Source organism: Lissotriton helveticus, chromosome 1_1 (assembly GCF_964261635.1).
Source record: "Lissotriton helveticus chromosome 1_1, aLisHel1.1, whole genome shotgun sequence".
In the NCBI taxonomy this organism is placed as follows: Eukaryota; Metazoa; Chordata; class Amphibia; order Caudata; family Salamandridae; genus Lissotriton; species Lissotriton helveticus.
In genome coordinates this window covers 1081004535-1081027251 of record NC_136057.1, presented here as the reverse complement: position 1 = coordinate 1081027251, position 22717 = coordinate 1081004535, and the positions used below count along the sequence as shown (strand labels likewise).

The window sequence follows — 22717 nt, the reverse complement described above, 5'->3', positions numbered from 1 at the left end:
GACGATTGGCTGATCAAAGCAGAATCTCCAGAGATAGTGCTCCATCATTTGCAAGAGACAACTCAGTTGTTGCACAGGTTGGGTTTTTCGATAAATGTACCCAAATCTCACCTGGTGCCCTCCCAGCGCAACCTGTTCATAGGTGCGGTACTGGACACAACTGTATGTCGTGCATTCCCTCCACCTCAAAGTATTCACGACATACAGGAAATGATTCCTTTATTTTACAATGGAGCGGTTGTTCCAGTGCTGAAGGTCCTTCGTCTGCTCGGTCTGATGGCTTCTTGCATTCTGTTGGTCAACCATGCACGCTGGCCCATGAGGGCACTCCAGTGGTGCCTCCGCAGGCAGTGGTATCAACACCAAGGGGATCTCGGGGAGTCAGTGAGGATCTCCAGAGAAGCTGCGGCGTATCTGTCTTGGTGGGGAGTGGAAGGCAATCTGTCTCAAGGAAAGCCTTTTCAAACTCCTCCGTCGGTGGCCACAGTGATAACGGATGCATCCACTCTAGGGTGGGGTGCTCATCTGGGGGATCTGGAGGTCAAGGGTCTTTGGTCTCCAGAACAAAGGTTTCTTCACATCAACCTTTTGGAATAGCGGGCAATACGTCTGGCACTCAATGCCTTCCTCCCTTCCCTTCGCGGTCGGTCGGTTCAAGTCCTGACGGACAACACTACCGCGATGTGGTATGTCAACAAACAGGGAGGAGTGGGGTCGCAGTGTCTCTGCAGAGAGGCTCTGCGTCTCTGGTCCTGGATTCAGGAACATCAGATTTGTCTAGTGGCAATTCACCTGGCCGGAGTACTGAACGTTCGTGCAGTCTAAGTGGGCAGTTCTCAGCCGATCACGAGTGGAGGCTTCATCCAGAGGTAGTTCGTCATATCTTTCCGACATGGGGAACTTCTCAGGTGGACCTGTTTGCCACTCACGAGAAAGCTCACTGCCCGTCATTCTGCAGTCTCCAGTATCCGATGCAAGTAGCGTTGGGGGATGCGTTTCAGTTGAGTTGGGGCTCGCGACTCCTTTACGCATTTCTTCCCATACCCTTGATTCCTCGGGTTCTGAGGAAGATACGTCAAGACCGGGCCCGAGTTATATTGATCGCCCCGGATTGGCCAAGAAGGGTGTGGTACACAGATCTTCTCCACCTCTCCTCGTGCCCTCCGCTCCATCTCCCTCTCAGGTCAGACCTCCTCTCGCAGTCGCAGGGGCAGGTTCTACACCCCCACCTCCAGACCTTACACCTTCATGCCTGGAAATTGAACGGGGCAACTTGAATTCCTTTTCTCTCCCACCTGGTGTGGTTGATGTCATTCTATCGGCCAGGCGTGACTCCACCAAGTCCATCTATTCCAGGGCCGGACTGGCTACCGGGCAGTTTGGAATGCTGCTGCGCTGGGGGGTGATTTTGTTCATGGAGACCTGCGTGTGCTAAACGAAATTCGTTTTGCATTAATTATTTCGAAGCACACGCAGGTCTCCATGAACGAAATCAGCCCCCACCACAGTGAAATCAGCCCCCAGCTCGGCAGCTTTCTAAACTGCCCGGTAGCCAGTCCGGCCCTGATCTATTCTTATAGGTGGTCTAAATTTGTATCCTGGTGTGGGGAGAATTCTGTTGATCCTTTGAGAGCTCGTTTGTCAGAAATACTTCAATTTGCTCTTTCATTGGCGCAGCAAGGTTTTGCTGTAGCTACGGTAAAGGGATATCTATCAGCTTTATCAGCTTTTATCTGTTTAGCGGATCAACCATCTTTGTTTAAATCTCCTGTTGTATTGAGATTTTTAAAGGGTTTAACAAATAGGTTTCCTCCTACTCCCTTTATTGTGCCTCAATGGGACTTGAACCTGGTTCTTACATATTTAATGGGTTCTCCGTTTGAACCTCTACACAGGTGTCCTCTGAGACTTTTGTCTTTTAAGACTGTTTTTCTTGTCGCAATTACCTCGGCAAGGAGGGTAAGTGAGCTTCAAGCTCTTAGTTCAATGCCCCCGTTCTTGACTATTCATGCTGAACGAATGGTTCTTAGGACCAGGACTGCTTTTCTGCCTAAGGTGGTAACTCCCTTCCATCTAGGACAGTCCATTACCCTTCCTACCTTCTATCTTCCCCCTCACCCTTCCAAGGAGGAGGAGTGACTTCACCATCTGGACCCCAAGAGGGCGGTGAGCTTTATCTTGATAGGACAAAAGACTATTGAGTGGATGACCAGCTCTTTGTTGGATTTGCTGGCTGCAAAAAAGGAAGAGCTGTGCACAAGCGCACACTCTCAAGATGGATCACACTATGCATCAAAATCTGCTACGCCCTGGCTGGTAAGGAACCTCCAGAGGGTATAAGGGCTCATTCTACTAGAGCAAATTCATCAAGATCTGCTTTGTCTAGAGGTGTACCTGTAGAGGACATTTGTAAAGAGGCGACATGGACCTCCCTCCACACTTTTGCAAAGCATTACTGCTTGGATAGCGAGATGAGGAGGGATGGCCATTTTGCGCGCTCTGTCCTTAAAGATTTTCTGGTATAGAAGAGTGGACACCCTCCTCCGGGAGTGGGGACTGCTGTGGGAATCTATTCACAAGGTGAGGAATCCACTGTCAGATGTGTCCATCAGAAGAACAAGTTACCTTCGGTAACGCTTTTTCTGGTGGATACAGTATCTGCCTGTGGATTCTTCACATGCCCAACCGCCTCCCCGCTGTCCACTCTTCTATATCTGAGTTTATGACAATGTTTAAATGCATTAATGTGTTTATATATATATATATATATATATATATATATATATATATTTGTTATATATGGTGTTTTTCATGCATTATCTTCACACTATGTGTGTATTTTTGGATATTACTAGGCTGTCCAGTTTTAGGTTCAAACCTATAATAACTGATAAAACCCCACTGAAAGAGAAATAACCCTCACCAGTGAAAACATATAAACACTGAAAAAACACCTGCACAACCACAAACTAAATGCCATTCAAATAAAGGAAAAAGAGAGTGACAGTCTTTTTTTTTCTTCCTCAAGGGGCCAATACAATGTAACTTTGTTATACAAGCTAGCAGTAAGAAGGACTTGGCTAACCTTATTCTGATTGAGTTTTGTTGTTTAGGGATGCCACTAAAATATTGTTTCTTCTTTTTTTTTGCTTTTTTCCATTTTGTGGTCTTTGGTCTAAAGATGTAGGGTTTAGAAACATGTTTTAGGTCTGGATTAATTATTTTATAAACTGTAGAGAATCAGGAAATATCAATACCATATTTGATATTTTGACTGTTTGATTCTTTCACTCATAGGTAAAATGGCTGGTTTCATAAGAATATTCCCTAATATGTATCATCACAATATCCCACAGAGAATGGGTAAAAACCATTAATACATCAGCCCCTAGTTTCTAGTGAGTCAATATTGAGAATAAGTGAATTGCCAACACCTCATAAACATTCAATGCAAGGTATAGTGACAAGTATATGTGAAAAGAGCGCTATCACCAAGCATTTGGGATAGTGGTGAAAACATTACACCAGACTTTTGGAAAACATGGAACGCAGTGTCACTTCGAATGCTCTGCAAAAAAGATCCTTTCCACGTTCAACAAAGATTGGAGTGATATTGTTTGTATTTGCAGTTTTTCAGCTACGTATATGAAAAAGTTGTGTGATGACCTGTCAAAAATTGATACCTGAGCTGAAGTGCCTCCCTGTAAGAGATCCTTGCCACTTGTTAGATGGTATGCTGAAAGCATCTTTGCAATCTTCAGAGTTATTGAGGAATGCTATTGATTTTTTAGTCCATTCTGGTGTACTTTATTCTTATGCACAGGAGCTAAAACACAAATGTTTCTAATTTCGTGCTTTGTGTGGCATCAAAGAAAGAATCATTCCAACTGTGTCCCTTAGCTGATGGTTCTCAGTCCAAGGGGCTATAAATGCTATATTATCCATGCGGCAACCCTTTACATAATTTTGGCGTAGTGATGATGCCAAAGACAAGAAATGTGAGGATCTTTGGTTGCATATTGATAGTGGTGTGAAAAAAAGTACACTCTACTGCAGTCTTAGATTTTTACAGGAAAACTTAACTGCTGTAGTGGACATAGTAAAAAAAAACTAGAGTCTGAAAACACCCTAGTTTGCCAAGTGTTTAGCATAATTGGTGTAGATGTAACTTATCTCGTTGAGAGTAGGCTGGGCGACACCTTTAGTGACTTTGGCACTGAAACATGTTCTATGTCAGAGTGCTTGCCACTTGGTAAGCAAAACAAAGTTGAAGAGCATTTCAGGAACTTTTATTTTACAATGTTTGATAAATGGCTTGCAATGATGCATAGAAATGTCCCTTCACCAATCATGACATTTGACGTCAATAACACCTCACTGTGGTAGTCTATACAAGTTCTAGATCCCTTCCATAAAGGGAAATTTCCTCCGTAGTTTCAAAAGTGCTGCTTCATTTTTTACCGCTTCAATAACTCTGAGGGCACAAGCACCCAGCTCAACGCAAATGTTGGAGAACCTGCCCTGGGAATCGCAATCTTCAAGTACACTAGTATTGGCTTGGAAAGCTATGTCAGTGGCCAGAGTTAACAAATTGTGTATTGGCTGTTTTGGCGTTGACCATCTCAAGTGCCAATGTTGAGAGGGCCTTTTACTGGAAGTTTATGTGGGAAGGAAAGAGCGAGCGCACATGACCAAAGACTCACTGAAGAAGTATTGTATGGTGTACTACAATAAGATTAAATTGCAAAAATCTATTTGGACCTCATATACACTATACGTACACTGTCAATATGCCATACGCTATCAGTGCAGAAAGCAAGCAATAATAAAAGGGAAACATTCCATAAACACCGGAAAAACACTGCTTCTGTTGTTCTTAATGGCGCAAAAATGTGTAACCACTGATAACTACTGTTTTTTTAAGGTATTGAAATCACTTGAAAACACTGAAAACCCCCCACCAGAATTTACCAAAAATAGAAACTGAAAACAAGAAAGCCTAGATATTATGTACTGGGTACATTGTATATGTATATGTCTACTACCATTGGTCCGTCCGGGTGACTTGAAGGCACGGAAAAATGGGCAGAACTGATGTAATCACGCAGACGTAGGCCTAATAAGGAGTCAGTGACGTCAGTCGGAGTCGCACGCGATGCCGTGCTCCTGTGACGTCATCCACGCCGGCGTGCTACAAAAGAATTTTACGAACGTTGCTGAAGCAGGGGGATATTCACAAGGTGAGGAATCCACAGGCAGATACTGTATCCACCAGAAAAAGCGTTACCGAAGGTAAGTAACTTGTTCTTTAGGCCTCACCTGCAGAGAGCTTTAGTCTGCACAGCACACCACACAACATACACAAAACAAACAATACTACACATGCATACATATAAAAAGTGGCTTTTGGACATTCCCTTTCAGAGATCTGCTACTTTGGTCAATTGGTTTTCAGCAGTGGCTTTAGGGGTTGTCAACTCACTGATTTAGACTGCTTAAAAAACATAATCCACACATGCATTGTTGTTTAGTTATTATTTTTATATTGATGACTACCTACCCCACTTCTCAGTTGTTACTGCGTCTCCTACTCCTCCATTGCCCCAACCCACAACACTGCCACTGGAAACCTTCTTCTTCACTGCTGAGCTTCAGGAAGAAAGAAGAAAGACTGCAGCTGCTTAACTCCCTTTGGGCTTCAGAAAGAGGACTGTACCTACTGTAACCTGTGGAGAAACCCCCCCAGGGCTGGACCTGCTCCCACTTGAACCCAAAGCAGAAGAGTGGGCTCCAAAGGCTAGTTGGCTAGCCTCCTGTTAAAATACATGCAAATAAAAGCTGCAAGAAGCCCCCCTCGTGAAGAGGCCAGCTGGGACAGTTCCAGCTCGACTTGCCCTGGATCCCTGCTAGTGGCTTCCCCTGGACTGTGTCCTGACTTTCAAGGGATGCCCCTAAGGTCTTGGGGCCCTTGGATACATATCAGAGTGTACTCCTCCTGAATAACCCTAAAAGCTGAGACTTAAAAACTTTTCCAACATCGCACTACCAGTGGGACTGAACTTGCTTGTTTGCCCTGCTGAAAGGATTCTGTTTTCTAGTCTGAAGTTAGAAATCTTAACAAGGCGAAGGCGCCAAAAGTATCTGGCCAGCAAGGGACCTTCCCTAGGAGCAAATTTCAAATTTCTCCCTCCCTGCACTTTCCTGCTAAAAGTCATTGGATTTACCGGGACTTTGTTTGATGACTTTCCGGCCTAATGGAATCTATTTCTGCTACAGTCTTCTGCCTTTCCCTGCTGAGAATCTTTGACTTCCTTTCCAATTCAGAAGATAAAACTTTCCACTGGACCTGCTCCCTGTATCCGACCCACGCTCCATCATGGTTGGCCTTAGCGTTTGATTTTGACCCGGTCTAGCATGATCATATATCTCAGTTGGCGCATAGTGCTTTTTTGAAAATAGAAACATCTAGTCCCTTTAAAAATTGTTTCCCTGGTTCCTTACATCAGATTTATGTTTTTTTTTCTATTTGCTCATTAACAAGCTCTCTATTTTATTTTTTATAAATTGGAGTGAGATTTTTATTGAGTCATCCTTTCTACTTATTAACTGTTTTGGTACTGATAAATATTTTACTCCTTTCTCCTAAATTACACCTGCCTGCTCCAAGCTGAGCTAGGCTTAAATTATTGAGACTTAACTGGTCCTAGAAAGAAACAGTGTCATTATTACTTGAAGATGAAGAGGTCTTCCATTGCCTACAACTAATAATTCACTTTCTGACAGTACTGCAGCCATAATAAAGAAATGTAAGAGACTAGCAAAGAGAGTGAAGATGAGGGGGAAACATGAGAGGAAGGTTAGGTTCCGAGGATTGATATGCTTCATTGGGTGCAAAGCAGGAGCAGAGAAGAGGGCATTGCGTTGAATTACTTTGTCATTTAAATCTGAAGGAATGCAGTGTGAAGAGAGAGGATGCAGCTAAATGAGTGGTATGTAGAGCAAAAGGGAAAAAGTGAGGGAAAACAAAGTGAGTGGGGTAGTGTATGAGCCACAGTGTCAAAGGGAGCCGGACTTCACAACAACGGAGTACAAAACACAAGGGTGCTTCTTCCACATGGAATTCAAGCTGCAGGGATGTGGCATTGTGGGAGGAATTTGGTGCAGTGTTTCACTGTCAGGAGGAGGGATACAGTTCAAGGTGCTGGGATGCAGTGCAAGTGGGAGCGGTCTATTGTGGTGGGAGGATTCAATGCTAGAGATGCAGTGTGGTTGGGAAAGACAACAAGCATTGGCCTAGCCAATAGATCTTGCCTTTGGGACCTTATAAGTGTTTAGCTATGCAGCATATTATCCTGGGTGCTGTACCACAAGAGATTGAAGAGCTATAGGAGAAAACCAGAGAGTGAGAAAGAGTGAATTAATGGGGAGGGGAAGACATAGGAAGAGAGAAAGGTAGAGGAAAACAGAAATGAAGAGAAAGAGAGTTTGTGGGAGAAGGAAAGTGTCAGGTGGGACTGATGCAAGTGTTACAAAAGTAAAGCAAGTCTGTCATTTTACAACTGAATCCTCGGTGCAGAGAGAGTCCCCGTTAGCCTAAAAAACAAATGTCCTACAATTGTTATCAAGGCTCGACATCAAACTGGGAGGCCCTCCTTTCATGCACTAACAAGTGAATAATAAGCTCCACTATAGCTCCTCGTGTTGCAACAATTGCTGGCACGGTGGAGCCCAGAGAAACGCCCTGGGCACAAAGGTGTCTGGGTAATGAGCACCCGGCACCTCGGGATGTAATCAGTGGGAGAGACATCAGAGTCTCCCCTCCCCCCGCCTTCACACAGAGATCCCAAACTTCCCGGGCTCCGAGAGTATTGCTAGCGGCCGCCACTAATGCATTCATACAACTTAGAAACCGGCAGCAAAAAAACAGATGAAAGATACAGCGGACATAAAGAAAAGGGTCTATAATACCAGCAATAAGCCACGCTGTCCTAAACCGGTTAAAGGGGGCCCCATGGCTGCACGTAAAGGAGAAAATATAGAAACAGAACACGCCATAGTGAGAAGGCGAGGAACGTAAAATGCAGACACCCAAGCAAAAAGTTACACTTTCAAATACCCTGTTTATCAAAATGGGGCATTCTGACCCACGGCCAGAGAAAGTGTTTACACCTGCCTAAACGTGTCATGTTTTCTTTTTCCAAATTGTGTCTTTTTCATTAGGGAGACAAATATCATCATACCCATGCGAATATAAGACAGATGGGTGCAGTGTAATTATGAGCTCCTATTCGAGCAGTGCGTGTGATCATTGGGCAATCGCATTTTTGCGTTAAAAATGAGTCTATCACAGTAATAGACGGTCAATAAACAAAGTCCATCTACTAATCTGGAAACGTTCCTGTCTCACTTCAAGCAGATAAAAAAGCTTTGAGTTCCTTAAGGAGATGGATAAAGATAGCCATAAACATTTAGGGCTACGCTAATTAATACAAAACAGATGCCCCCTGCGTGCCGCTGCGTAAAGATCGTGACTCCAGGGCCCAAAGTATACATTTCAATACAACCTGCACGAGGGAGGAGAGACACTGCATGGGAGACAAGCACAGCCACGCTAATTAAAAACAGATGGCCCCTGCGCGCCGCAGCTGGCTCCCGAGAGCAAAACGCTCTGGAAATAAACATGTCCCAAGAAGCTGGGAACTCCACACGCCTTTAGCCAATTGCGTACTAAAGCCAAACGCAAAGTCCATTCGCATGTGAGCTCCACACGGACAGCTTTTACAAAAGCGGAAGAAAGCTGAAGGGATTCCAAGAGGTCGATTCTAGAGCAGCGCATGTGCGCTGCGCTAGGCTCGACCTAAAAAGGGGTGCAGTGCGAGATGGAAAATATATGGTGGAATGAATGCTATGTCAGAGATTCAAAATGGATAGGAGAAAGGCAGTGCAAGGGGTTTGGATGCAGTGTCATTGGTGGGTTTGACCTGAAAGAATGATGTGCCAGTGATGCATTGTGACTGGTAGGGATGCCGTGATTAGGGTGAGTGAATTATACCGTCTTTACAAAAAACACTATTGGCAGTAGGTGGAGAACTCTTGTCTGAAGAACTAAACGGAGTTCTGTTTCTGTCTGCTTCTGTATCCCCTTCGAGGTTGAGGCTACAATGTAAATATTCCTTAGAAGTGTCCCAGATTTCATAAAAGGTTTAACAATCCATCCATACTGAAAACCTTCATGTTTAGATTGCAGTCGTTGGGAGTTAATGAGACATATTCCCATTTTATTTCAGACCAGTTAGCATGGAAATTGTAAAGAAAGAAGCCATTGTTATGAGGAGAAAAACAGACTATTTAACATATTACATCCATCCTTGGAGCATATAATCCTTTTATTGGCAGTAAGAAGCTGCATATTCTGATTCTTCACTCTGGGTTTTTCTCTGCACAGTCATCAGTAATTTTGCCACTTTGTTTACTATAGGAAACCTGAGCACCAACGTGGCTTACTTATGGTGTTTATTTTTCACGGACCTGCCTCCACTAGATGCTTCAATAGCGCTGAAATGTATCTCATAGCAACTGTACTGCTGCTATATTCACAATTGAGGGAGAAAGAATACAGAGAAACAGCACAGTCTCACCGGAGAGGCACCATTGGCCGAGGAGAAAGAGCAGGATATTGTCTCTATCTCCATGGTGGATTTGCAGTCCATGATTTCAGACACTGGACTGGCAGCCCTGATTAAGTCCCCAGAAAAGTGTGCCTTATTTAATCCTGATGAAGAGCAGGTCTTTGTCAAGATGCAAATATGAGCAGGGAGCACATTTACATGAGGTGCTCAAGCCATAAGTAAAGGGCTTGGTCTTTAATCCCATATTCAAGCATGACTTTAAGGCAGCATAATTCTCCTGCTACTAATAAGCTTCCTTTACCCAATGTCATTGGAAATTTTGGAAAATATTGACAAATCAAGTTTTCTACGCTTCCTAAGTCGCCAACATCCGCCGGCTAATTTTGAAGAAAACGTCCCTCCACTGCCAAAGGTTAACTCTATTTTGTGTAGCACAGCATCATCTTCGCTGGCTTTTCACTACCAGACCCTGTCTATAAGAAGGTGGCAAATTTATCAAAAAGGTCCTATGTGGCTTCCAATTTTGTAGTCAGAATCATGACAGATGCAATCTATGCTGCTCAGACTTTATGAAAAGATTTTAAAATCTTAGTTGATTGGCTTAAAAAGTGGACTGACCCTACCGCCAGTCTAGGAAATACAGCTGCTTGAGACATGCTTTCCTGCTTGAACCCTAGACTTCCAGAGTGACTCAAAGGGCTAGTTGGCCGGTCTCCTGATTGGAGCCTCAGGGACAGAAAAGGCTCTAACCATCTAGAACCTACACTGGACCCAGACTGAGTGAGTCCTGACACTCCAATTGGTACCCCTCCAGTCCTGGACTCTTGAAAGTGGTGCTAAAGGTGTCCAGATAGCCCAAATCCAAAAACCTAGTACCTGGAAAATGTTCTGCCAAAATGAGCCCTGACAACCAAGAGGAGACTGGAACCCACCTGCTCGACCCGAGGTGCATCGCCGGTAGGCCTGACTGTGCGGTAGCTCCCGCTACATTCTTCTCTTTAGCAGCAAATCCTATTCAATGGCTCGTCCCAGAAGAAATACCTGGCCTCATGGAGCCCTCATCATTACAGCCTGCAGCTTTGTCCCGCTGTAGATTTTTGACTTCCATAATAGAGACAAAGGGCCTGATTACCAGTTTAGCGGAAAGGCACTGCCATCTTTTTTTCGACAGTCTTTCTGCCCACTCCCTTGGCAGTACGACTTCGCGATTACGATCCTGGTGGGCACTCAGCTGCAAGACTGCCATTAGACCGCCACCACCATGAGACTCCTGCTACCACCTAGACAGTGGGAAAGCCAGAGGCGGGACATGGAGGCAGTCCCATCAAGGTTTCCACCATCTTGATTACGAGTTGCCATTCCTTGGAGCTATACCTGGCAGGCACCACCATGCGCAAATTGGCTGAAACGCACAAAAAGAGGGGAAAAGTCAACTTTTTTCGGGGTCCCACTTTGGAATCTGTATCGGGCACCATTGTCCAGGTCCCTCCTGTGTTGCTGCCACCAAATCACAACGTTCTGCAAACCCATTATCGTTGGAACAGTTCAATATATTTAACATTCAACAATGTATATGTACATGATGTACATATAAATTTTGACACATACACAACATATATATGTGTATCAAGTATACAAATGTTGTACTCACCTATCTCTACAGCAGAGAAACCTAACTTCGTCTGGACCTTGCTGACAAGAGACCATCAGCCATTTGGGAACGTCGTAATATGGCAGGTGGGAGACCACCAAGCAGGCGTTCTTCTTATGATCGCGACAGCGGCTATAAGGCTGTGAGATCCCCAAACCAATAATCAGGCCCTAAGTCCGAACATAGAAATCTTTACTGCCCTTTCGTCCAGGATCTTCTCGACAAGAATACCTTCTTCTTGGACACCGCCCACTGCCTTGCCCTACTGAACTTCGCCTTCTCAGATAGTTTTCCTTAAAAATTCTTCTAAGTCCAAATTGGAGACCAGTACCAATCCACTTTCTGTACCTCCATTGCGGTCTGCCATAACTTTCGACTAGATGTCCGTGGTTAGCGCATTGATCTTTTATGTGCTCTTTTACACTTTAACCTATAAAAATTAGACGGGGTGGAGAGCTCCGCTCTGCCCGCGGAGTGTGCAAAGATTTGCCTACACCGTGTTCCGCTGAGAACGCGGAGTAGGCACATGTCTGCAAACTCCACAGCGGAGCGGAGTTGACCAGCCCCCGCCTCCAACCCCCTATTAGGAATTATTTAAAAATACATTTAAAGGTAAAAGAATAAAGACTTACCTTGGCTGTGGCGTCCCCGGGTTGCCGTCGTCCTCTTCCTCGCCGTCTCAGGGTGATATGCGGGCACGCCCACGCATGCACATTCCTTGTGAGAAAGGGAGGCGCGGAGCGGAGTTTTTGCCCAACTCTGTGGAGCTCCGCGTAGAGCAACTCCGCCTGGGGTTACTAAGTAGCCCCAACCTTGAGCATCTCCTGTGACCAAGATATTCATCCTCACCGCTTCACTTGCACCGTGGGCCTGCATGCTTGGTAAGCTGCTCGATGTCCTCTTGCGGCTGCAGTGCCTCCGGCCTGTGGGTCCCCTTAAGGGTATTCTTTGATTTCTGTGGGCTCCCCTGATTGCTCGGGCCTGCCCTGACTCCTCTGCTTGTGGTGAGTCACCTGGACCTTGCTGGTCCCGTCGCTGCACCTTCTTCACTTTACATGTTGTTTGCAGTTGCCAACACCCTCGACATCTGACCTGGAACTACTTGCCAATGTCTCCTGGTCTTCCACAGCGTTGCCTGGTCCTCACAGCTGCAGTTTCAAGGTCACTGTCAACTCTCCTGCAACACCCAGTATTGGTGGGAATTCATCTCCAGTGCCTCCTGGTCACGCCTGAGTGGCATAGACTCTGTCCCCTTTACTTGCATGTACCTCTCATCTTGAATCCACCTTTGGGTTCCACTTGACACTTTCACCTTCTCCAGCAGTGGCATCTTCCAGAAGTACTCCACTGAGTTTGAGGGCGTTTTCCAAAGTCTCTTCACACCTATGCACCCGGCTTCCCTGGTGTAGGTATCCTGGGTCCTAGGGTATCCATGGCCGGGGTGGCTCTCCAACCTTTTGTCTTGCATGTAGTTTCTTCCGGCTCCACCGGGAAGGGTCCTTCTTCATTAAAATTGCAACCGCAACTTACCCGTTGACATATTCAGAATGTGGTTGTGTTCCCACACTGCACACGACGTCCATGGGGTTCCTAGATACTCACCTTGGGTGGTTCCTTGGGTCCCCAGCACTTCTACGTCTTCTGGGTACATTCTTGACTCAAGTCGTGGTTTGCATACCACTATTTTAGTATATCGTTTGTTCTCCCCCTGGTGACCACAGTGTATTTGTGCTACTTACCTGTTTCTATTGCATAGTATTTTGTGCATTGTGTATATCTATGGCTAGGAGATATCTGTATGTGTTAGTGAGTGTCTTATAATAAATATATATTTTTAGAAATACACTGTGTGTTTTATTTCACTTAACCTATATCAAGAATATTATGCTCTGGTAAAGCAAGCTGCTTTACACTCCTTCTGGACTAAGCTTGAAGGCTGTTCTCCACAGCTACCACTTAGAAAGCTTTCAAAGGTTGTCTAAGATCACTAAAATCACCATTAGGGTCATCTGGATTGAGGCAGGGTGCCCACGTACATAAGTGTGCACCATATACCAAGCCAACTTCTCATAGTCACCATGAATGGTTGTGAATAGGGCCTTGAGAGTGGTTAACTCCTTGAGACTGCATGGTTGTGGGACCAATTCAAGGTAATCCTTCTTACAGAGTTCCAAAAGAGCAAAAGAGCGCACATTTGCACTTTGAGTGCTGCATTGGGATAACGGGTCTAACAACCTGTTCCAAAAAATAAAGTCAGCATGACAACTTTTAGGGAGAAAGGAAAATTTAGGGGATGAAAAATTTACATATGTTAGTCAGGGACATTCTGCTTGAACATTTGCATATTTTCTATAAGCAAGCACACCGTGAAATATAAAAAGCATTGTGGGGATGCTAGTTATACAGTGTTTTTTCCTTTCAGATTAATTAGGAGCGCTTACTTAGAAATTGCACGTCTGTATTTTCATCTGATCACCTTGGAGTCGAATTCAAAAGAAGACACATCATCAACACAGGTGAAGCCCAAGCCAATATGGTGGATATGTTAGGTTGTACAGTCATTGTTAAAGTTATTAATTTAGCAGGAATGTTAGAATCCTTTGAAAACGATTGAGTAGCTTATGGCAATATTGGGAAATATGTAGCTACTTACTGAGCACTTTCAATTGTAATTCAGATTCATCATGAGAAGTAAACACTGTAACAGGGAAAAGATTAATGTCAGTTACACTGAACAGTCATTTCCTCCCCTATACCTTGGAGCCCTTAGATATTTCTATTTAAAGGAAAAGTGTGAGTGAATTCTCGCTCTCAAGAGATCTTAGATACAAGCCACATGATGTGTCGTACAACTGTAAAGGCCTGATTAGGCCTGGATCCCAATTATAAGTGGTGGGATGCTTATCATACCCCGTTCACTTTTCACAAGGCCAAACCTGCTGGCATTTTGCATGGAGAAAAAGTCCTGGTAATTAACAGGACATGTGGATTTAGGTGTGGTAAGCATCAACATCCATACCTTATTATCTAAAAGGTCAGATTAGACAAAAAGTATTGCACCTTCGTGTTGGATATTATGGGATAGAATATTTATCACATCCGATAAGGAACATTTTCAGTTAGGACCTTAAGTGCTTATCTGCTTTGTCTGTCAATAATACATTTTACAGCCCTATAGCTGTAGCACCTTTGAATGAAAAACAATTTGTATTGCACGACTAAAACCCGAAGGCATCAAGGCGCCTACCAAAACAGATCAGGAAAAATAAGGCAAAGCACAACTACAAATATGTCCGCACAAAAAGACGTGTTTTCAGGGCATTTCTAAATAACTGAAGGGTGGGAAGAGACCTTAGTACCAGTGGGAGGGCGTTCCATCACTTAGGTGCCAGGATGGAAAAGGCCTTACCACCCCATTTGGTTCTCCGAATGCGAGGGACTGATAAAAGGAGTCTGTTAGAGGAACAAAGGTTCCTAGAGGGACTATAACGGGACAAAATGGATCCAATTCCAGTAGGGCTACTTTTTGCTAAGGCCCTGTAGGTCATACACATGGTCTTAAAAAATATACGGTCCTCTATGGGAAGCCAGTGAAGCAATTTTCTGGCAGAGGTAGCCGCAGTGCGCCAGGGTAGGACCAGAACAAACCTGACCGCTGCGTTCTGGACCACCTTCAAGCGCTGCAGCAGACCTTTATTCAGTCCCGCATACAGCGCATTGCAGTAGTCCAGCCGAGAGCCGATGAGGGCAACAGCAAGTTGTTTCCTTGCCTGCTGTGAAAGATAATGCCTAATCTTCCTCAGTATGTGAATGATACCCCAACAGGTAGATACAGTTCTGTTAACCTGTTGACACATACTGAGGGTGGAATCGATCACGACCCCAAGATTTTTGGCAGAAGGAGCAGGAACAGGACAAGCTCCCAATGAGTCCGGCCACCAATCGACTGACCATACCTCCTCCTTTCCTCCAAACACCATCACCTCCGTCTTCTCCCCATTCAGTTTCAATGAATTATAGATCATCCATTGACCGACTGCCTCCATACAAGATCTAAAATTGGAGGCAGTCGAAGTAACTGACTGGGAGAGAGAGACGAGGATCTGCGTGTCATCCGCCTAGGAGACTACCTCCATCCCAAAAGATCTAATCAGTCTGGTAAGTGGGGTCACATATATGTTAAACAGGGTCGGGCTTAACGCCGACCCCTGAGGGACCCCACATTGCACAGACAGGGATGGAGATAGGAATTTACCCAGCTTCACTCTTTGCCCCCGATCTCCTTCAGGCGAGATGTTAAAACTGAGGGAGAAAGGGTGTCGAAGGCAGCCGTAAGGTCTAAAAGGATCAGGAGGGAGGTCTGTCCCCCATCAACTCGCGTGCGGATATTATCCAGCAGTATGGTGAGGGCCGACTTGGTGCTATGTTCCCTCCTGATGCCATGCTGGGAGTGGTCCAGACAGCCCGAGCTTTCCACGAAGGCAGCGAGATGTTTATTCAAGTGTGTTTCTAACATCTTCGCAGGAGCCGGGAGCAGTGAGATGGGGCGGAAGTTCTTTAATACCCCAGGGTCAAGAGAGGATTTCTTGAGTAAAGGTTTTACTACAGCATTTTTCCATTGAGAAGGAAAAATACCCTCCTTCATGGCCCTGTTCATGATGTCAACAAGGGGGGGCAGGAGGGATTCTCTACACTGCTTAAGGATCTTGAGCGGGCAAGCATCTAGAGGGGAGCCGGATTTGGTTTTGTTAAGGAGAATCTCTAAATCCTGTAAGGAGAGAGGAGGGAAGGATTCCAAACATCCCTGCGAGAATTTCTCCATAAGAACAGGATCCAAATCCACAGGGACCTCACTGGTAAGAGATCTCTGCAACTCCAAGGCGGAATAAATATCCGAGATTTTTGTCTGGAAAAAGAAGGCTATACCATTACAGAGCTCCTGTGAGGCAATTACAGGATCTGGGGTCTGGAGGGTTATAAGGAAATCCACTATCCTAAAAAGCTCTTTTGGAGAGGAGAGTGAGGTGGTGAGGGCCGTGAAATATTCTTGTTTAACCCTTATTACTTCCATCTTATATTTCCTTATCAAGATCTTGTGGGCTTCCTTGTCCCTTAGATCCCAGCTAGTGTGCCATAGACGCTCCCGTCTCCTAACTTCCTGTCTAAGGAGTCTTAGATGCTCCGAGAACCACGGGGCTGATGGCCTTTTCCTAGCTGAATAACGCAACCGAATGGGAGCCAGTTCTTCCAGTGCCTCGGTAACGGTCTTTTCGTACTGTGAGACCGCCAACTGGACGCTGTCCTCCTGGGATATGGACAGACTAGATGTCCAGGAGACGAAGGAACTTTTCGTGATATTCTTAAAATTCCTGCGTAATTCCATTTTACTCGAAATTTGGCTGTTCACACGATAAATTAAACATTCAAAAGGGAGCCCTCATGGGGGTAGCACCTCCAGCACTTACTGCAACTGTTCAAGGCAGGGCCCATCAAATTCATTTTACAATCACTCCACCTAAATCACACAAACCTCTAGGCGGAGGACGGTTCAGGAAGAGCGGAATCAGAACATTGATTTTCCTTTTTGTTATCTGTTAGGGCTGCTCCCGTTGTTCTGGTAAATAACACTTTTATCTGATAGAGATTTCCAGCCGCAAATTCCTTACCTTTGAATTTCCAAGGCGTCAGGCTGGATCCAGAAACTTTTGCTGAGCAATACCCCTTGCTCGCGACGTCTGGTGCCTCCATTCGGCTCCGTGTCCCGTCATCGGTAGCGTCAGTTATAACGTTGCAGTACCTATAAAGGCGCCACCATGGCACGGACATCAGTTCTTTTCTTTCCGCGCCAGTTAAGCGCAGATCCGGGAAGAGCTACCCCTCTGCCACTTTTTGGCAGGCTTTTTCTTGACTTTTGTCAATATTTTTGGATTTGACTTTGCGTGAGAGGGATGTCTTCAAGAAAGACGGGTTTCAAACCATGCAGGACTTTTTCCGGCACAATGTCGGCCACTGATCCCCACCGCGTATGTCTGTGGTGTCTTGAACACAACCATGATTAAAAGTCATGTCCAGACTCTTGGGCGATGGCCCGAAGACCTTGAGGGAGCAAGCGATGAAGTTGCTTGCGGCCCGGCAGTCAACACCGTCAAATGAGACTCCGAGAAGGCCACCGTCCCGTTCAAAGAAGAGGAGGATGCAGAACTGTTTTTAGAGCCGTAAGTCCTCTTCCTCCCTTTCGAAGTCTTCTGAACACTCAGGGAAGCGGCACAAGAATAAGAAGGAGGCCAAGCGGACTTCGACTTCACCTCAACTGGCGTCCGTCGTCGAGAGAGGTAAGGAGCACCAACGCTCTAGGCACGGTTCTGTGGAGCAGGAACCTGAGTCGACTTCACGCCTCCCACCCTTTCCTGGAGCCGGAGCAACGCCTGCTCAAATTAAAGAGTTTTAGGAGGCCATGTGTCGTGTATTTGAGTGGAACAACCCCATTGGTGAAACCTTGGGCCCCGCGGGGTCAGATGGAGCCCCATTGGTGGGGCCTCAGGGATCCGATCCCGGATCCAGATTGACACTGGTCCTGCCAACGTGACCTTCCCTGGCATCAAATCCAAAGTCGGTGCCTAAAACATCAACGAAGCCTGTTGGTGGAGAAATCCCCATCCTCAATGACACGGAGCTGGAACGGCATCGAGCGATGCCGAATCCAACGTTGACAGAACCCAGGGGTTCTATGTTGTCACCTGAGCACTTTGTAGATGTGCTGGGCTCAGGAGAAGAATGGGAGGAGTCTGGTGACCCTCTTGAGAACCAGGATGTCTTTGAGGAGACAATGGACTGGTATGGGGAACTGGAGGAAGCCAGTGATCTGGATACTTCCTCAGACACTGGCACGCTCTCTCCGCCTACAGTGTCTACAGAGGAGGGGCGTCCTATGCCATAGTGGTTAAGAGGGCAGCTGGGGTCCTAGGACTGGAGCTGCCCTTAGTGCAGATGAGGACTAATCTCCTGACCGAAGTGCTTCAGCCAGGGGCTTCCACTTCTGAACCCCTATTGCCCTTTAATGAGGCACTTACGGACATCCTTCTAGGAACATGGTCCAAGCCTAGCACAGGGTATCCTGTGAATAGGACAATTGCACGCCGCCATTGCCCAGCTCCAGGCGACTCAAAGTTCCTCAGCCAACACCCCACCCCAGAAAGTTGGGTGGTGCAGGTCTCTACGTACCAAGGTGCATTTCCTTCTGCCCCTCCGGATTGGGAATCCAAGAGACTGGACTCATTTGAGAAGGAAATGTTTTCTTCCTCCAGTCTGGCATTGCGGTCGGTGAATACAGTGTGCTTATTAGGCCATTTCTCCCACTCTCTTTGGGAGATGGTTGTGCAGGTTCTGCCATAAGTCCCAAAAGAGACCCGGGCTGTGCTCTCCCAAGCTGTCAAGGATGGGAGGGATGCAGAAAAATGTGCCATACGGTGTGGATTAGATATGACCGATTCGCTACACAGGTCGATTTCAACGAAGGTGGCCTTGAGACAGCGCGCCTGGCTTCATATAACTGGCTTCTAGGAGGATGTCCAAGTCAATTTGATGGCCATGCCCTTTGATGGAACCCGTCTTTTTGGGGAAAAGGCAGACTCGGCCCTGGTCAGCTTCAAGGACTCTCGAGCTGCGGCCAGATCCTTGGGCCTCTTCTCCACTCCTCGTGGCCAGTCTTCCTTTGGCCCCTTTCATGGCAACAGAAGGGGTTTTAATCCGCGTCAGCCCTATCCTAGCCACGTCCCGCTCAGACTACCCAAGCCGTGCGTGGACGCAGTACATTCCTTCCTTGGAATGGCAGCCAGAAGTTGTCTACCAAACAGCCCCCGGCAGCCGCAGCCTCCAAGCACTCCTAGGCTGATTCTGCAGGACCACACTACTCCTGAGGGTGGGAGAATTAGTCATCATCTCCCCCGCTGGAGATCTTTAACAACAGACAAGTTGGTCTTGCATATCATCCAGGAGGGCTATTCTCTTCCTTTCCTTTCTTTTCCTCCTCCTATTCCGCTAAGTCAGAAATGGCTGGCGGAAGTTGCTCCAAGACGAAGTTACAGCTCTTTTGGCCAAAGGAGCTATAGAAATGGTCACAGCTTCAGAAGTAGGTAGTGGCTGTTATTCCCGCTACTTTCTGATTCCAAAGACGATCAAGGGGCTTCGGCCCATATTGGATCTTCAGACCGCCATCTCTTTCTCAAAAAGGATTCATTGAAAATGCTCACTTTGGCTCAGGTCTTGTCTGCCCTAGACCAAGGAGACTGGATGATGGCGTTGGACCTGCAGGATGCGTATTTTCATATCCTCATCCTGCCGGGCCACAGGCATTACCTGCGGTTCAAGGGAAACCGTGAGCACTTTCAGTTTACCGTGCTCCCCTTCGGTCTTACCAGCGCCCCTCAGGTGTTCACCAAGTTGATGGTGGTGGTTGCAGCTTATGTGCACAGGTTAGGGGTGTCAGTCTTCCCCAACCTCGACGACTGGCTGTTGAAGGCGTCTTCGCCCCAGGCAGTCGTCTCCCACTTTCGGACTACAGCGAACCTCCTACATTCACTGGGGTTCTCTATAACAGTGCCGAAGTCATACCTGACTCCTTCTCAGATACTCTCTTTCATTGCAGCTGTTCTGGACACAGTGCAGTTTCGGGCTTATCTTCCAGAGCAGCAAGTCCAGGGTATTCAGGTTATGATTCCCATATTTCAGCCTCTATCCTGGATTTTGGTGAAGTTGACTCTGAGGCTGTTGGGTCTCATGGGCTCCTGCATCCTGTTGGTAAGACACGCCAGGTGACGTATGCAGGCTCTGCAGTGGGACTTGAAGTTCCAATGGGTACAGCATCGGGAAAATCTCACTGACGGTTCAGATCTCGGAAGGAACTGCAAAGGATCTGCAGTGGTGGTTGGCAAACCACGATTGGGTCTGCGGCAGACCTCTCTCCCTTCCCTAACCAGGTTTCACAGGATGAGGTGGAGATCAAGGGTCCCTGGTCTCCGGCAGAGGCAAAACTCCACATACGTTTGTTTGAGCTCCGAGTGATTCGCTTGGCATTGAAAGCATTTCTTCCCACTGTCAAGGGGAAGCTGGTGCAGGTGTTCACAGACAACACCAACACCATGTGGTACTGCAACAATCAGGGTGGGGTGGGGTTATGAAACCTTTGTTGAGAGGCCCTCTGTCTCTGGACATGGCTGGAAAAGCAGGGCATATCCCTGGCGATTCAACACCTGGCAGGTTCTCTGAATGCCAGGGCGGACGATCTCAGCCATTGATGCCTTCAGGATCACGAATGGCATCTCCAGTCGGAGGTGGCGCAGGGTCTCTTTCAGCTGTGGGAAGAACCTTGGTTAGATTTGTTCGCCTCCGAAGAGAAGGCGCAAAGTCAGTAGTACTGCGTGCTGGAGTTTACAAGGTGGCTATCGCTAGGCGACGCGTTTCATCGCAAGTGGAGCTCAGGCCTGTTGTACGCCTCTCCGCCCATACCACTCCTGCCCAGGATGCTGAACAAGATCAGTAGTGACCGGGCCCAAGTCATTCTTGTGGCACCGGACTGGGCAAAGAGAGTGTGGTATCCAGAGCTTCTGAGCATGAGTGTCGATTCTCTGATCAGGCTGCCCCTTCGGGAGGTTCTTCCGTTGCAGCAGCCATGGAGGGTTCTCCACCTGAACCTGTCAACTCTGCACCTCCATGCATGGACATTGAGCGGCAACAGTTGATAGCTTTTGACCTTCCTCCCGAAGTCTATAATGTTATTCTGGTGGCCAGGCAGCCCTCCACTAAGACGGTATACGCCTGCAAAATTTGTTTTATACTGTACAGAAAGGTTTATTCACCCTCTTTCGACTGCACTTTTATTCATTCTAACCTTTGCCCAGTAGGGCTCTGCCTTGGGAACTCTCAAGGGTTACCTTGCTGCTCTGTCTGCTTTTTTGCAGCTGCCAGACCAGCCCTTTCTCTTCAATTCTCCTATTGTAAATATATTTCTAAAAGGGCTGGCTCACTTGTTGCCACCCACCCCCTTTGTTATGCCACAGTGGGACCTTAATTTAGTCCTCACTTACCTGATGTGTGCTCCCTTTGAACTGTGCACAATTGTCCCCTCCAGCTGTTGACCATCAAAACAGCCTTCTTGGTGGCGATTACTTTGGCCCAGAGGATGAGTGAATTGCAGGCATTATCCAGCTTACCTCCTTATCTTATGTCCTTTCCGGACAAGGTGGTACTTCGCACCAGGGTATCTTTTTTGCCAAAGGTTGTGAACCCATCCCATTTGGGTCAGTCCATCACTTTGCCCACCTTCTTCGCTCCCCCTCATCCCGCTAAGGATTAGGAGCGTCTCCACCGACTGCACCCAAAAAGAACATTGTCGTTCTCCCTTGACCGCACAAAAGAATTCCGGAAGGATGACCAACTCTTTGTGGGGTATGTGTGAGCGAAGAAGTTAAGGGCAGTGCAGAAAAAGACCATCTCTCACTGGGTCATTCTCTGTATTAAAATATGTTACTCCTTGGCGAAGAAGCAGCCTCCTGAGGGATTAAGGGCCCACTCCACCAGAGGTAAGGCTGCGACGACGGCCTTGGCTCAGGGTGTCCCAGTCCAAGACATCCGTCAGACGGCAATGTGGGCATCATTGCACACGTCCGCAAAACATTATTGTCTTGGTGGTCAAGTGCGCCGGGACAGGCACTTTGCCCATTCAGTCCTGCAAGAATTCTTAGTCTAGGTCATGCGTTCTTAACCCAACGCTGGGATGGTATGACTCGGGTATCTTATTCAAAGGTAAGGAATCTGTAGCTAGAAGTCTCTATCAGATGAACAAGTTACTTACATTTGGTAACGCATTATCTGGTAGAGACCCTATCTAGCTGTAGATTCCTTACAGCCCCACCCATGCCTGCTTGCTTTGCGGACTGATGTAGTAGGACGTGGGTTGTTTCTCCTTTCAGGGCCCTAGTTTTTTTACACAACTACATCAGTTACTTCGTGGCTCTGTACTTCTGGCATGGAAAATACGAAAAGTACTGACGTCCGCGCGCCTGGGTGGCGCCGATATAGCTACCCCAACGTCATAACCGACGACGTCACGCGTAGCTCAATGGAGCCACCAGACGTTGCGCGCAAGGGGTATTGCTCAGCAAAAGTTTCCAGACACCTGGGAAATTCAAAGGTGAGGAAAATGCACTTTAGCAGTGAGATGCAGCGTTTGTATTAGAAAGGCTATCTCTGCTCTTTCACTAACTGGCATGTTTAACCCTTGATTGCCTACAGGAAAAAAGCAGAGTTAGAGATTACATTTTATTTTGCATTTCACAAGTTTGCCAAGTGGCAGTATGACACATCATAACCTCAACCACCCTTGGCTTTTCAGCCAGCAGCGATTTGTATTTTGAGACTTCTCGTATTGTAGTCTTGCTTT

The 22717-nt window shown here is 46.6% G+C and overlaps 1 protein-coding gene across 5 annotated transcripts in view; it reads left to right on the top strand.

The window, feature by feature from the left end:
- The window catches only part of CFAP54 (cilia and flagella associated protein 54), a 2603731-nt gene that overhangs the window by 2140074 nt on the left and 440940 nt on the right, over window positions 1-22717 (top strand). For 3 of the 5 annotated variants that reach the window (XM_078677994.1, XM_078677988.1, XM_078678003.1), the window contains one exon: window positions 13703-13796. The exons of the other annotated variants lie outside the window; for them this stretch is intronic. In XM_078677994.1, the coding sequence (XP_078534120.1) occupies window positions 13703-13796 (94 nt within the window). The remainder of the gene's footprint in view (window positions 1-13702; window positions 13797-22717) is intronic. 5 annotated transcript variants of the gene reach the window in all.